General features: G+C 40.8%; 1 protein-coding gene across 1 annotated transcript in view; it reads left to right on the forward strand.

Moving 5' to 3' along the window:
- The window catches only part of LOC147101822 (arrestin domain-containing protein 1-like), a 67,349-nt gene extending 62,594 nt beyond the window's left edge, over positions 1 to 4,755 (forward strand). The window contains exon 8 of the mRNA XM_085965785.1: positions 96 to 4,755. Within this exon, the coding sequence (XP_085821911.1) occupies positions 96 to 160 (65 nt within the window). The 3' untranslated portion in view covers positions 161 to 4,755. The remainder of the gene's footprint in view (positions 1 to 95) is intronic.
- The last annotated feature ends 11,732 nt before the right edge of the window (positions 4,756 to 16,487 follow it).

Raw genomic sequence — 16,487 nt, forward strand, 5'->3', positions numbered from 1 at the left:
TTTAAAGGTTTCTGAACAATTGAGAAAACCAATAAGCTTTCTTACTCAAGAAAAACATTTGATGGATATATAATTTGCTTTTTGTCTTTTAACAGACCCTCCCCCAACATACGAGGAGAGTTGCAGCAGTGCTAACTCCAGCATGAGCACAGGGAATTAATCTGCAACAAACTTTCAAGAGGTAGTGCTGTTCGTGTACAGAAATGCCTTTTAGTTACGTTTTACTGGAAAACACAGCCAAACTTTACAGATGCACTGCTGAAAATGTGTTCTGAGATTTTGTTGTTGCGATGCATTATCAAGGACCACAGATACTTCTCCAGCTTGGAATGCTCTCTGCACAGTCTGCCTATTTACTGCTCCCATGCTGGACTTTACTCAGACACTGACTATTTTACTGTAATAATGTGTTCACTTTTCTTATTGATCCTTAGTTTTGGGATGATGAACCTCGAAGGGCATAGCTATAAATGTTAAATGCCTCCAGCTTCATGTATATAAATAATAAATACAGTTTTACTCTTGTTAAACAGCTCCACTTTATAATTGTGAATTGAAAGGCTGTTTCTGTAATCAGTCTAGTTTCTGTAGAGCAAGCTGGAAGCTATGTTTAGACAACTCTGAGCCTTAGGAACCAAGGTGCAATGATAATGCTTGCTCCTTTAATATTGGTTGCTCAGGTAGAGAGAAAGGTCCTGTTGCAGGCGGTCTTTGTGCGATAGAAAATCAATCCCAATTCTAATCAAGTTTGAGCCCTCTTTAGTACTTTTTGTACTTCTCTATGTAGTAGTTACATGCATCACAGGCTATGTGGCTAAGCTTGTGTAAGCTGACCTTTTTAAAGAACCGATACTAACCAAAATGAGTTAGGGATCCTTTCATTTTGAAGTGTTATGTTTCTATAATATGTTGTTTCACGAGAGAAAGAGATATCTATATATACTGTATTTATAAATTTTAGTATGTTTTGGTAAAGTTGTGGCACACTCTTTAAACTAGCACAGAAAAATGGCAAGTTTGAAATCCTGCATGGTTATTTCGTAATTACAACTTAAGCCTTATTGAAGTCAGATCAAAGCCAAACCACTCACTGGAATGTTTACTTAACATATTGCAATTTTCTACTACAGTATTTGTGACATTCAGGATTAAAACTTTGTGCTAAGTTTCAAGAGGTGCTAAATAATGTTGTTTAACCTCCATAAGCACAGGTTTAGTATGGAAGGATACTTTAATGGCAGAACCAAGGCGCCTGCAGCAAGTGACCTCTTGCAGGTAGATGGTTTCTCTGGAATTGGATTCCCTTTTATTAATGGCATAAAGTTTTAAATGCTAAAAAATCGGACTGTGCACATGGATGCAAGATTCCCAGTAACATGTTGAACGAATTTTTCACATTACTGCATGAAGTCTGAATTTGCATATTTACTCTTAATGGGGACAATTCCCATCCAAACTGCTGATGAACCCATGTGCTGCAATAGGTCCAGGAGTACTGGCTGCAGGCTGCTTTTCTTGCTGGAGGCAGGAGCCCCCATCAGTACTCTGGATGACTCGTTTACAAAAGGATATAGGTTTATGAAGGGAGGGGGTGTGGGATGGGCACGGGAGGACGCTCGACTCTGACAGGACTAGTAGAAATTACTGGGAACCTTCTTTGCAGGGATGGGGTGGGTGGAAGTAGGGAGAGGAGCTGAATCTGAAAACTATGCTTATTTGTCCAGCACCACGTTGTCCTCTTGCTGAGCTTAGTTCAAGGTAACCACCACATCACTAGACTCTTAAAGAATGAAGCAAAACACACCAAGTCTGTGATTTGTATTAAAGTCTAGGCAGCTGGTGATACTAGTGATCAAGCTTGCTCTCATACTGCTGCTATTCATGTGTAATACAGAAGGGATCTGAATTTTATTCTGCTAACAGTTTTGTCAACAGGTTTGTTCACCGAAGTGTATTTCAATTTGGGGGGGGTGGTGGGGTTGAAAAATGAGGCTGGAACAAATCTTATTTTAAACTTAAATATTATGAGATGTAATTTTAAATTGATTTTCTTACACTTTGTAAGAAGAAAAATGAATGAAGGGAATTATGATATGACTTTTATTTATGAGCTGCTTGTTACTGTTTAGCGCATATGTTCCAACTCTCCTGACCTCTGTATCGGACATTTTGTTCTATTGTATGTATATATTCTTCTATTGATGTATAGGTACAAATTTATAAATATTTTTTAACTAATTCCGAGTGCAGGTTGACTAAACACATGCTTGTTTCAGCACATGGGTCAGTTGGAAATTTGCAGAGTATTTTGCTGAATTCCATGGAGATTATTGAAATCTGTGGAACAATTTTCCCCCATCCCCAAAGTTATCACACCCATCTACTTAATGAAATCTTTAATGTATTAACAAGCAAAGCTTTCACATTCAGTGAATCGGTTCAGTGTTTTAAAAATTGGCCTTTTTCCATAATGCTTCATAACTCTGGCAGTATGTCAGAAGATGCCATTTTTCTGAATTATCACATAGATCTTGTACATTGTACTAGCCTGATTAGAATAGATGATGTGCTTTGGGCATTATAGGAATGAGCACATGGGTATTCCAGTGCACTGCACCATGGAGTAACTGAAGTTAAATTTGAGTTCTGCATTTGAGCTGTACAAGTTGTTCCGAGGCACCAAGCAAAAACTGGTCTGTACCCCACAGGGAAGGAAAGCAAATTGGCTGCGGTGGGGTGGGGAGACTTTCTAGCAGCCAGTTATCCAGCAGCATTGGCTGATGCTGGAATGCAGGTTAACTTGCCTGTACTTGACCAGGGATGGTGCACAGCGTGAGAGACCCAAGAGCAAATAAAGGGAGGAAAGTTTTGCCTCTCTGTTGATACGGGCCTAATGGGCTGGTGTCACTGGCCACTTAACCGAGGCAGTTAATTTGTGTATTTTTTTTTAATGTGTTCTGTAATGAAGAAATAATCACTTGGTGGCTGCCTTCTGATCAGCTGATCTAAAATCATAACTGCAAAACAGGAAGTCTAATTTTTTAATGCAAATTTTATTAGAAAAACTCAGGACTTGTAGATCTTATCATAAATGGTAGAAAGTGAAATATGCACAATTCCACAGGCCCTGCTCTTGATTATCTTAAGGAGCTAAACTGTCGTGTATTTGCTGTGTTGAGTAAACTGTTGCAGGCATATGCTTGAGTACTTGGTTTGAAGGCCCCAGGAAAATTAAATTGGTCACATTTACTCAACTTAGCTAACCTAGGGTGAAGGCTTCCTCATTTTAACTTGTGATACTAATGCGTTTCTTACTAAAGACCAAAGGTGTTTAAATATATATCGAAGTGCTTAGACTTTTTATAACTGTCGCATCTGTTCAGTCTCAAGCCTCAAGAGAAAATGCAGAAGAGAATGTGAACTAATCTGCAGCGATAGTGTTTTTCTGAAACGTCTTCAAACTAAGCAGATGTCCTTAATTGGATTTTAAAATATCACCCAAAATACATTGGGTAATAAAGGTGGCGGCAAAGAGGGAAAGACGCTGTAGTTAGAACTCTAATGTGAAGGAGTAGATTTTCTTCTTCGACGCCAGATGTAAGAGCTTGGCAGGGTGAGGCCTTATCACAAAATGGATACAAGCTTCTCACTATTTTCAATCCATTAAAATAAAATGGCAAGCAGTTTGTGCCTAATTTTGCGATCAGGTGTTCAATCCTGGCAATGAAGAGGAAAATCTACTCTTGTGTGTAAATGCTGTTTTCCCCCTTTTTGGGTCGAGTTCAACTGCAGAATGGTATGTGCGTTCATCCCATTCTCTTCAGCTTTCCTGCTCCCTTGATATTTTTAAATGTAGTTCATATCCTATAGGGAGGAAGTGAAGTAGCTCTGAGGATGATGCCTTCCACAGCCAGAAAATCTAAGGGTCTTTGCTTATACAAGAAAGTTTGTGGTATTAAAGAATGGATGAAATTTGCACCAGTCATTTAAAAGGGAGAAAATGGTATCCTATAAACGCCAAGCTGTTTTACTGCACTCTCATATCTATCTGAGGGAATATTGTTTAAAATTTTAACCTATTATCAGTATTGTGCCTTTTTTGTACTATCTAGGACACTAAAAGTTAATATTCATCTTAACAGGAGCATTTCCCTCATGCTGCCTCATCGAGGACTATAAATCCAGTGGGGATTCTAGTAATGTACATTTTGTCTAACTAACTATATACATTTCATTCTATGTTTGACATTGTTACAACTAGGGAAAGAAGTTCTGCTCTCCCCAGCATCTTCACTCCTGTTATGACATTAACTTTGAGGGCCCTCAATCATGACTTTTAAATGTGCTTAATTAGGTCTTATCAATTGTTGTCTTATGCACTGGAGCAAATTAATTGCCTTACCAACAAAATGTAGTTTGATTCTACCTACTGGACTAACTATTTAAATCATGCAAATATTTTTACTTTACTATTCTAATTAAAATAAATGTGATTATGAACCAAGCCTACAACATGTTTCTTACTGAAATGAACAGCTATTTGCCTTTTCGGAATTAAGGGTTTGTGCTAGATGTATGTTTTGAAATAGATGCTCACTTTGAAAAGCGCATGTTCTTGGAAATAGAAGAAAGAAAATATTATGCCAAAAATTGTTCACTCCTCCCTCGACAACACCACTACTTCCGAGTGGAACTTATCCTGCTAAAGGATCGTCCGAGATAGAAAATTACTTCTGTCAGTATTGGTGTAAATCACTTCTGTCAGTATTGGTGTAAATCAATAAAATGTTACCAAAAATGACCACATTTTTAAAACTATTTAATACGCTATGGTTTGTATATAATTGCATTTCCTAAGTTCTAATGTATTTTGTGATTTGATCTTTTTAATTACTTAAGAGCAACCCGAGTACTGAGGATTTTGGATTTTCACTACCAAATTTCATAGCAAAAAATTTTACTGCTGTTCATATAAAACAGCTTGTATGTCATCTTTCTGAAGTAAAAATGTTCCCCTTGCACACTTTGCACAAGCAGTTTTAGGAGGGTACAGGGACCTGAACTTGCAATTGTCATAATAGTGATAGGCATCTGTTTCAGTTTGCAACAGTACTAAATCTTGTACATCAGTATGTCCCAGTTAATTGTTTTTGGATTTCTTCTCCTTCCCCACCCTACTGTGGACAAGAATGTTCATTTTTCACAATCCATGATTCACATTTTTGTGTATCTGGGGGGAGGTGTGGCAACTGCAGAGGTGTAAAATTGTTTTGAAAATCTAATTAAATTTCCTCAGTACTCTCAAATGCTTAGTACTATTTTTTTCCCTGAAAATGAATCTTTCCTACTGTATGGATTTTAACAGGGTTCAGTTGTATTGCACCCTGTACAACAGTGGCTTATGCTGTACTTGGAAGGAAAATGACTTTAAACAGTACAGGTGCACACTTTTGGTTCATAGCTTTATGAACTTGATTTCTGTCTTTTTCATGTAGAAATTACTCATTTTGAGCTCTTCATAGAATGCATTGGCGTCAGTTTTTCCCCCAATGCTTTTATAATACTGTTGATTTATTGATGCACCTTAGTGTTTTAGAATTTCATGTAATTGTTTGAAAATGTAAATCAAGAGTAGTCAGAAACACCATACTAATAAATTTTCTTTCAAAAATATTTCTGTGGCTGTTTGTGAAATGTTGCAGTTTACAGTAGGCGACCTAAGATTTTCCTCTTGGAGACTCGAGCTTAGGAGTGAATGACGAGTGAATCTCTGCCTGTTAAAAAAAAAATCACAGTTTTTGTCAGTGCCTTAAAAGCCGACACATAATCGGCCACATGGACTGTCCCACCCTGAACAGTTTGCTTTGAATGGCCTAAGCTGCTGCTCCGTGACGCATGTCAGAGGTCCGTTTAATGCTGTAACCAGCTGTTAAAGTGTAGAAATCTCCCAGTTTGGGCCGGTTGAGTTACTTGCACTAGCTGCTTGGATATGGTGAGGGTAGATCTTACAAAATCCTTGGGGAGGTGGTGCAGGTGGGAGGTGAAGGAGAGAAGTCGTTTTGGTGCTTAGGTTAAAACGGACAGGAATGTACAGAACTAGAAAAGATCATTTTGGTTCATCAGGCCAGCCTATGTAATTGAGAGCAGATTATTTGAAAAGACGGTACGTGTTTCAGCAGTACTAAAGAGCAACAATGCTGTTGCAAAATCTTGTTCTAGAATCCTATCCTTTAAGAGTATGACCACCAAAGTGTTTGATACTAGAGGCAAAACTGCACGGAACTGCTGAACAGTGTGCCATTTAGTTCTGTTTGCTATTGAGAGAGTGTCTATTTATGCCAAGCTTCTGGTTTCTGTTGACATCATACTACTACCAGATAAAAATCAGTACTGGTGTTCAAAATCAAACAGAATAATGGCTGGCTTTGAACAAACCTTGAAGTATGATGGAGCCAAACCGTCCTGTAACATGAGCTCTGGGTTCAGATCACTTTTTATAAATGCAAAGTTGTCATCTGAAGCCTGAGCTTGTGTTACAGCTTTCTAATACAGTATTGGAATTAGAATTTCTCTCTATACAACTGCTAATTATTTCCAAGGCCGCAGTAACAATGGCCCAAACAGTTGCCCTTCTGTGAACATTGCGCTCATTTTCTATCCACCTCAAAAAATCTGGAATGGGCACAGAATGCAGCCAACTTCTCTGGGAATTAGGTTGGGACTGCCCACTCTCCGAACTCTTGGCAGCAGAGAGGAGACTTCATCCCATCAACTTGGTCTGGATTTTAACTAGCAACAGAGGGGTTAGATACTTGTAACTTACTCCTTGATGTTTTATTGCATGTCATCTGTCCAATCTATATTAGATTTATATGATGTATATATGGGGCCTTGCATTTTAGTTTTCTCACTTCGAACACCATTAATTTTTTTTATACCTTTTTATTAATACTGGCACATTTTCCCTTTTGGGTTATTTCACAGGGTAACATATCACTAAACTCCACTTTGTGTGTTGCATCCATGATGTCATTTTGAAATTAACACCTGTTGTCCTTTAATCTTGTAACTTTTTTTTCAAATCCAATTTAGCAACGCTAAATCTTGAAATAATATTGTTTCAATTTTAGGGCAGAACATTTTCTGCAGTTTCTCCTCAGTACATTATTCTGAAGTTTAGGTATTACATTTTATATTTTGATGTCATTAAGATTTATTTTAAATCAGTTTTGTTCTTTGGATGTACACTAACTCTATTTGAATAGAAGCAGTGAACAGAGAAGGTCTCTGAAGGTGAAGCTCTGTATGGTGCTTCTACAGTTGCAGCCTGACTGTCTGAAGGTAGGTGCAACTTTCAAATAGTTTTGTTCTCGATCTTGCAAACAAAGTGCTTTAATACTTTGAAAGCATCTGGCTGGCTTCCATTCTGGGCATTCACCCTGGGAGATACTGAGAACTTGTGTGTGGAAAGTTATTCCCAGCATCCTTTTAACATTTTGCTTGGCCATTGAAAATCGAACTTGGGTCTCTTCCTTTAATCACAATCCTGTCCTAGTTTGGGTGTGAGCATTTGTAAATGGGATGAAATAATTTCTGTAACAGCTGCTTGTATTTCTATAGAACGATAGCAAAATACTGCGATGCTGGAAATCTGAAATAAAACCAGAAAATGCTGGAAATACTCGGCAGGTCAGGCAGCAAATGTGGAGAGAGAAACAGAGTAAACTTTACAGGTCGATGACCTTTCGTCGGAACTGGAAAAAGTTAGAGATGGAACAGATTTTAAACGAGGGCAGAGACAGGGAAAGGGGGGAGGGGAGGAAAGAACCAAAGGGAAGGTCTGACAGGGTGGAAAGCAAGAGTGATTAAATGGCAAAAGGTATGATTGTACAAAACAAAAGGGACAGGTAAAGAAACAAAAGCTGGGTCGAGAAGAGGTGTAAATGGGAATGGCAGATTCATCAACAGCTGCCATGTGAAAAAATAGGGGCAGAGGTTATGGTCTGAAGTTGTTGAACTTGATGAGTCCAGAAGGCTGTAACGTGCCTTATTGAAAGATGAGGTGCTGTTCCTTGAGCTTATGTTTAACTTCATTGGAACAGTGGAGGAGGCTGAAGACTGAGAGGTCAGAGTGGGAGTGGAGCGGAGAATTAGAGCGACAAGTGACTGGAAGCTCGGGGCCACCCTTACGGACTGAATGGAGGTGTTCCGCAAAGCGGTCACCCAATCTGTGTTTGGTTTCCCCAACGTAGAGACCACCGTATCGTGAGCAGTGAATACAGTGTACTAAATTGCAAGAAGTACAAGTAAATCGCTGTTCCACCTGGAAGGAGTGTTTGAGGCCCTGGACAGTGGGAAGGGGGGAGGTAAAAGGGCAGGTGTTGCATCTCCTGCGCTTGCAAGGGAAGGTGCCGCGAGAAGTGGAGGGGGCGTTGGGAGTGATTGAGGGGTGGACCAGGGTGTTGCGGAGGGAGTGGTCCCTTCGGAATGCTGAAAGGGGAGGGGAAGATGTGTTTGGTGATGGGATCACGCTGGAGGTGGCAGAAATGGCGGAGGATGATTCGTTGAATGTGGAGGCTGATGGGGTGAAAGGTGAGGATGAGGGGAACCCTATCATGGTTCTGGGAGGGAGAGGAAGGGGTGAGAGCAGAAGTGCTGGAAGTGTATTTCTATAGCTGTCTTTCTTTCCCTGGAAACATTTCAAAGTGTTTCATATTAAGGCGGGAAATGTGCTGTGCCAGTAGGAGAGGAGAGAGAATTCGGAGGGTGATCAGATAGCACAGTCAAAGAGGGGGTTTTGAAAGCAGAAAGAGAGATGTGAAGGCAGAGGAAACTAGACTGGGAGTTTCAGAGGGCAAGAGCATAGTGGTTGAATGAACAGAAGGATCAGGAGACAAGGAGTGGTCTGATAAGGGATCAGAGGATTTATGCAGGGACACAAGGCTGGAGGCAATTACTAAGGTAGTGTGGTGTGAGGCCATTCAGGGTTTTAAGGTGAGTGCAAGAATTTTGATGTCAGTGGAGCTTGCGAGGTTGAGGATGATGCAAGGTTAGGATTTTATGTGGGTGAAGATGCTGGCTGCAGCATTTTGTAGAAGTAGTAACTTGTGGATGGTTGAGATAGGGAGACTAGCTAGGAGAATGTTGGAGAAATCGAGCCTCAAAGTAATCATAGAATTGTTAAAGCACAGTAAGAGGAAACTCGGCCCGTGCGGCAAGAGCACATATTCCTACCGTAAAATCCGGGTCCATGTGTTTCAGAAAAGGAGGATTAGATGTCGTTGGAGAGAATGGAAGTGTTGAAGGTTGGCTTCGTAAAGAGAGTTGATGATGGCTTTCAAGGAGGTGGGTACAGTGCCAGAGAAAAGAAACTGGTTTGCTATCTGCACAGTGAGGAGGTGAAGTGGCATTGTCAGAAGGTGGGATGGAAAGGGATTGAGGGAGCAAGCATCATAGATAAGAGATGGGGAGATATTTCAGAGAACTGGATGGCTGAGGGCTTTGTTGGGTGTACGGTAGGAGGAAGAGCTAGGTCAGTTAGGCAACAGGAACGCAGATTGGTTCAATTTTTCTCACACACAAGTCTATAGGTTTCTCTTATTTGGAGTCAAGTGTGATGTTGAAGGATGTAAGGAGTGACATCTAACGAAGCAGTTCGTCATAGGTGGAGAAGGGGAATTTAGAGTTTGTACTGCCCAGGATGATCTTGGAGTAGATATGATCAACAGTACAACTTGAGGTGCTCCAGTTAAATCAGGCAGTGGATGGACAGGGTTAAATGGCAAGTTTGTGAATTTCAAAGAGGAAGGGTCTTAATGAAATGGCCTCATTTCTGTCACATGCTGGAGAAATAAGGATGCGATTCTTTCAATACTCTTGGTATTTTTCAAATTTTTGTAGTTATCTTTAATCAGTTCCCTGTTTTAGTTAGATTTCTTATTTAGAATGCTATTCAACAGTACTTGCAGCTGTTGAAATGTATCCAGAGACTGCTGAATTGTGACGTTCTTGGTCATGTGCAATTCAGATGACAGCATATTTCAGAGCTATTGAACTGATGAGTTCAGCTCATTTTTGCAAAACATTTCATTTTAGAAAGCTAGGTGAGCCAGTTTCTGCCTGACTTTATGACGTGAGTCACCTGCATGTTATGTTTGAGGTTGTTGTATCTGTTGCTTTGCATTTTTTGATTCAAATCTGAACTCCAAACAAATCGGAACTTCCTGCTGCTGTAGGTTGTAAAATAATTACGGCTGTAAACCAATCCGACCACAGTATCTCTGCAACGTTGTGATTTTTTATGTCGCTTTTTCACGTGATTAAAACCTACATTTAAATATTTGTTAGAGAACCCCAGTGCCTGTCGTCTTTGCTTTCTGCTGCATCCTCACAGAAGTGTTTTCATGTCTTAATTCATTTTCTGCCAACGGTTCCATGATAGTTTTTGCTTGTTCACAAGTGCTCATTGTACAACTCGGCCATTTTTTCTTTCAAGAGTCGTACAATACTCCCCCTGAACAGGCCTTCTCCCAGTGACCAGGAAGGCTATGTCTTAGGGTTGCCAACTCTGGTTGGATATCTTCCTGAAGGTTTTATTGCAGGATATCCCGTCTCCCACTGGCCCGCCCCCACACTCAAGCCATTGGTCCGCCAGCCTGTCCAGCATCATGACGCACCTCCTTCCCAAACAAACAGGCACTTCATGATGCAATTGGATGATTCTTGACTGTTAAACAGCCTTCCCCCCATCCCCCCCCCACTCCAATATTTTTTTTAGAACTAATAAACAAGTGTTCACAGTAAATTTTAAAAATCCACAATTTTTTTCATGCCCCTATGATTTTTCTCCTGGGTCGCTTCCAGCAGTGTCCTGGAAATTAATCTTCAATTCCTGGAGACTCCAGGATAAACCTGGAGGGTTGGCAACCCTAGTATGTCTGCCAACTTTTGACCTTGCAGATGTTTAGTAAACGCCCATGGACTTACTCTGTCTAGAGGAGGTTGCAGGAGAAGGTTAAAGCAAGGTCTTGGAGCGATTTGTAAAAGTGGACAAGGATGTTCAGCTTGGTGTGCTAGGGGTTAGGAAGTCAGTACAGGTTGGCGAGGGCAGGGTAAATGGGTGTGCAGGACAGGATGTAGCCTGCAGAGTTTTGGACAAGGTGGAGTTTGTATATGGTGGTGTTCAGGACAGTCTCTCAGATCTCTGCAGTGAAAACTCAGTTTTGAAGTACAAATTTCTTTGATCTGGCACTTCAAGTGAATCTTTTGCTAGTTCCTAGATTGGGATGCATGTAGCTAATTAGATAGAGCTTGCCTACAGTCTTGAATTCAAGATACAACAGGACTCTTGCTACATATGATTTTAAAAAGCTAAAATTTCAATTTTCATCACCCCACAGAGAACCGGCACAATGTAATTATTTAGGTAAATGGTAGCCTTTCAGTAGTTAGACTAATTAGAACTTCTTTGCCACATTAACCCACAAATAATGTTTTCATTATGGGCAGTGTTTGCTGAAATTAGTATCATTTTTTGCTTTGTGTAAAAAAAAGAATTTAAACACAGTTTGGAAATCATTACACTCTTCGCACGTGCAAAGGAAGTTGTATTGCTGAACTGCAGTTTTCATCTCTGCCCTGGGTATATGATTGCTTTCTTTGACACATACTAATGATGATTCTTGCCATTTCAGATAAATATAAAGCAGATGTGACTATACATGACAGAACATGCAATTTATTTGTTAAATCATACATGTAGCCGGGGCTATAGCTGTAGAAACTATTTCAGTGATCTAATTATATTCAATATTGTTTAAGTAGTTGTTTATCATAGCATTCAATATTCAAGTGCATAGAATCACCAAACAGTGCCAGCCTCTACTTGGCTGTAGTGTAGTGTGCCTGAGAGATGGTCTATAGTTCATTTACATGCCTGTGGTGCAATAGGCTGTGACTTAGGTGCTCATATCCATATGGTAATACAGAACTTCAATGATACTCTTTTGAGAACCTCATTGGTACTTTGTTGAGAATATTAAAGAAAAGAAAGACTTGCATTTATATAGCGCCTTTCACGACCACAGGATGTCCCAAAGCGCTTTACAGCCAATGAAGTATTTTTGAAGTGTAGTCACTGTTGTAATGTAGGAAACACGGCAGCCAATTTGCGCACAGCAAGGTCCCACAAACAGCAATGAGATAATGACCAGATAATCTGTGATGTTAATTGAGGGATAAATATTGCCAAGGGCACCAGGGATAACTCCCCTGCTCTTCTTCAAAATAGTGCCATGGGATCTTTTACATCCACCTGAGAGCAGACAGGGCCTCTGTTTAATGTCTTGTCCAAAAGGCAGCACCTCTGACAGTGCAGCACTCACTCAGTGCTGCACTGGAGTGACAGCCTGGATTTTTGTGCTCAAGTCTCTGGAGTGGGATTTGAACCCCACAACCTTCTGACTCAGTCGAGAGTATTACCAACTGAGCCACAGCTGTCACATATTGTAATATTTCTCTATCGGAACTATCTCCAACAGTGGTGATATACGAGCACAGTTCAAATATCTCACGTTGTGGACAGGTCAGGTGTGCTTGCACATTCTCAATTGGTGAGCTCAAGGGTTTAGAAATCATTGAGATAGCATGTCACACAGCAATAGTTAATTCTACTTGAACACAAGGAAGTCATACTTCACGGGGGCAAGTACGTACTGGAAAATCTCTGCAAGTTTCACTTCAGTAAAGTGGGCACAAAACTCTCATGTCTGAATTTTTAATTAGTTTTCATCAGAGGTAAAGGCATGAATATGACTCTAGTAAGATATTGAACACTTATTGAGTACAAATAGTTTTAAAACCATGGATTATGGATAAATGAGCACATTGGCACGAGCACAAAATTCTAACTTAATATTTTTCATTCAGTTTTGGTGTATTTACCCAGCCCATATAATCTTTGAATAGTTCAATGCAAGGGATTTTTTTTTTTTTTAATGTTGACTGAGAAAAGGCCTTTTATCCTTTCAAGCTTGTTAGCACTGGTGAATTTGTATTGAAAACCTGTTTTTTTTTCTCCCCAACCTTAAACTGCAGCCTTTATCTGTGACCATCTTAACTTGCATTTTAGCTGTTATCAGCTCTGCGCTTGTCTGCAACAGAAACATTCTTTCACTTTTGAAAGCATTCTTAAGCATACATTGCAGTAGTTGCCTGATTGATCCACAAGTAATCCCTTCACAGCTTGTTTAAAGCAGTACTGTCTTGCAAACCGGGGATCGAGAACAGGTGGAGAAGCTGCACAATATTTTTATTCCAATCATATCTTGTGCAAATTGTGATATTTTCTTTCAGAGTGTTACAAAGTATTTACAGCACAGAAACAGGCCATTTTCCCAACAGGTCCATGCCGGTACCGGTTTATGCTCCACACGAGCCTCCTCCCACTCCTCTTCATCTAACCCTATTGTTTTTTTTTACAAATTGGCTATTTTCCAAAATAGTACAGTACTTGAATTGTTTTATGTTTTAATGCCACAGTGTCAGCTGTGGAACTGCTTCAAAGAAGAACAGGGGAGTTCTCCCTGGTGTCCTGGCCAATATTTATCCCTCAATCAACATAGCAAAAACATATTGGCCCAGAACTTCGGGTCTCCACAGGTGAGTACGCACGGGGTATTCAGCCGTAGGCCCAATGGAAGTGCCGGTTTCCTGCATGCACTGCGCATGCGCGGTAAACCGGCACTTCCGTTCCCCTGAAAGAAGGGGTTCAGAGTTCGAACGCGTGCGCAGGAGAGGCTGCGCGTGCGCATCGAACTTACGTTTTTTTTGCAGGTTTTCCCGGGAGGGTAAGCCTCCAGAATTTACACATTTAAAAAGCAGGCGTAAGGCCTGCTTTTTACAAGGTAAGTGGTGAATTAATTAAAATTAAAACATTTTTTCCACAGGTTTATTATTTTTAAAGAAAGGTAAGTTTATTTTTAGCCCCGTTAGAAAATTCCAAAAATTTAAATTATTGTTTAAAATAGTTTTCATGTAATTTATAGTTTATTTTAAAAATGTGATGGTTTTTTAAAAATTTATTTGAAGATTTAGTGATCTTTTGGGGCTCGTAGTATTTCTAAGTTTGACAGCACTTCCTGTCAAACTTATGAATGAAGTATTCCCTGCTCCGATTGGCTCCCCATGGCCCACGTGATCCCAGGGAACGCATCGAACTAACTGTGCCCCTGGGATACGCAAGCACTGCGCGCTGGCAGTTGGAGCAGGCCCAGGATTGGAATTCCACGGGGGCCCACAGCTCAACGGCCGGTGCGCTAGGTAAGTGCAGGTCGGGGGCTTGCACCCGCGGGAAGCCCCCGACCCGAATTTCTGGGCCAATATCTGGTCATTATCACATTTCTGTTTGTGGGAGCTTGCTGTGCGCAATTGGGTGCCACGTTCCCTAAATTGCAACTGTGACTACACTTCAAAGGTATTTCATTGGCTGTAAAGCGCTTTGGGACATCCTGAGGTCCAGTCTGTCAAACACGGGGGCTCCACAAGGATGTGTGCTGAGCCCCCTCCTCTACTCCCTCTTCACCCACGACTGTGTGGCTGTTCATGGTTCCAACACCATCATCAAGTTTGCGGATGATACCATGGTAGTAGGCCAGATCACCAACAACGATGAGTCAGCCTACAGGGAGGAGATCCAGCATCTCGTGAAGTGGTGCGCCGATAACAACCTAGCCCTGAACATCAAGAAAACCAAAGAAATCATTGTGGACTTCAGGAAGTCTAAAGGCAGAAGTCACACCCCCATCCACATCAATGGGGCTGTGGTGGAAAGGGTGGACAGCTTGAAGTTCCTCGGAGTCCACATCACGGAAGACCTCTCCTGGTCCCTCAATACCTCCTCTCTGGTGAAGAAGGCCCAGCAGCGCCTATATTTCCTAAGGAGGCTGAAGGGATGTAACCTGTCACCCCTGATCCCCTCTAACTTTTACCGCTGCACAATAGAGAGCATCCTGACAAACTGTATCACAGTATGGTATGGCAACTGTAGCTACTACGACCGGAAAGCCCTGCAGCGGGTAGTCAAAACTGCCCAACGCATTACCGGCACCTGGCTACCGACCATAGAGCACATATACCAGAAACGCTGTTTACGGAGGTCACGGTCCATCATCAAAGACCCTACCCACCCCAGCCACAGTCTGTTCGCCCTCCTGCCATCTGGGAGACGCTACAGATGCATTCGCACCCGTACGACCAGATTTAGAAACAGCTTCTTTCCCAGGGCTGTCATCCTACTGAACTCCACAAATAAACTCTAAAGCCTGCACATCTGCCAATGCACTTTATTATGGTTATGTTTATGTTAATGTATTACAAGCCAAATGTATGTTGAATGTTTAAATGTCTTAATCTAAATGTACACTCTCGGGAGCCGCAAGCCTACATTTCGTTGTACTGCACTTGTGCACTAACAATGACAATAAAAGTTGATTTGATTTGATTGATTTGATTTGAAAGGCATTATATAAATGCAAGTCTTTTTTCTTTCAAAGTTCAAACTAATCTATTTATTCTCCTTGTCATATCTTCTTGCACATTTGATTATCAAAATTGTGCACATGAATATAGGTATTGCCACACAGATGTTATATAAAGTTAGCCACATTTCTGACCTTGTTTTGCACATTTCTAATTTATCTTGGCAGCAGTTCTGCTTGCAGAATTAGGTGATCCTTTCCAAATTCCCTACTTGTTCTATGTTGAATGTTTAACATTGCTTACAAGATGAATGGCTAATGAGCTTTGCATCAATATGTATTGATAAACCCCTATCCACATTACATGCCTTTCCCAATCATTATCGCAATGCTGAGGTTCAGATCTCAATAGTATCTTCCTTCATAATGTTCCCAGGCACAGGATTTCTATTTGCTTGACTTTCACACTTTTTGATCCCCATGTCTACATTTTATGTAGATTATGACAGATACCCAAGAACAGACACCCAATGAACCCCCCTCCATTAGTGACTTTCCCCCCATTCAATAATACCTATTTATGACTGGCTTCCAACTGCTATTGTACAGCAGGTTTCAGATCCCCTGTGCTTGTCTGACAATTGCTTATCTTTCATCTTTTCATCCATCTCCCATGTTCTTTGCCAAACACATTTTAAACTTAATTTATGGACCCCATTTTTTTCCCCCTCGCCCTCCTGTTCCAATGCACCTGGCAGAAAAGCTCGGATGTGAGCTGCTGATGTTTTCAAGTTGGCATCTTGCACTGAGTTGCACCTCACTTAGCAATTAGCAGATGATCCTGAAGTCGCAGGCCATATCTGTGCACTGGCCTATTGTTATTTAGCTCATTTTTGAAGGTTTGCTGCTTTTCAAAGATCTATTGCTTCATTTACAAACAATCTTCCTAGTGCTAAAACTGCACACAATCCTATAAATTGGGAGTTACAGCGGAGCAAGGAAACGGTGGAT

Source organism: Somniosus microcephalus, chromosome 23 (assembly GCF_052327205.1).
Source record: "Somniosus microcephalus isolate GS21.2 chromosome 23, FLI_Smic_1.0, whole genome shotgun sequence".
Lineage (NCBI taxonomy): Eukaryota > Metazoa > Chordata > Chondrichthyes > Squaliformes > Somniosidae > Somniosus > Somniosus microcephalus.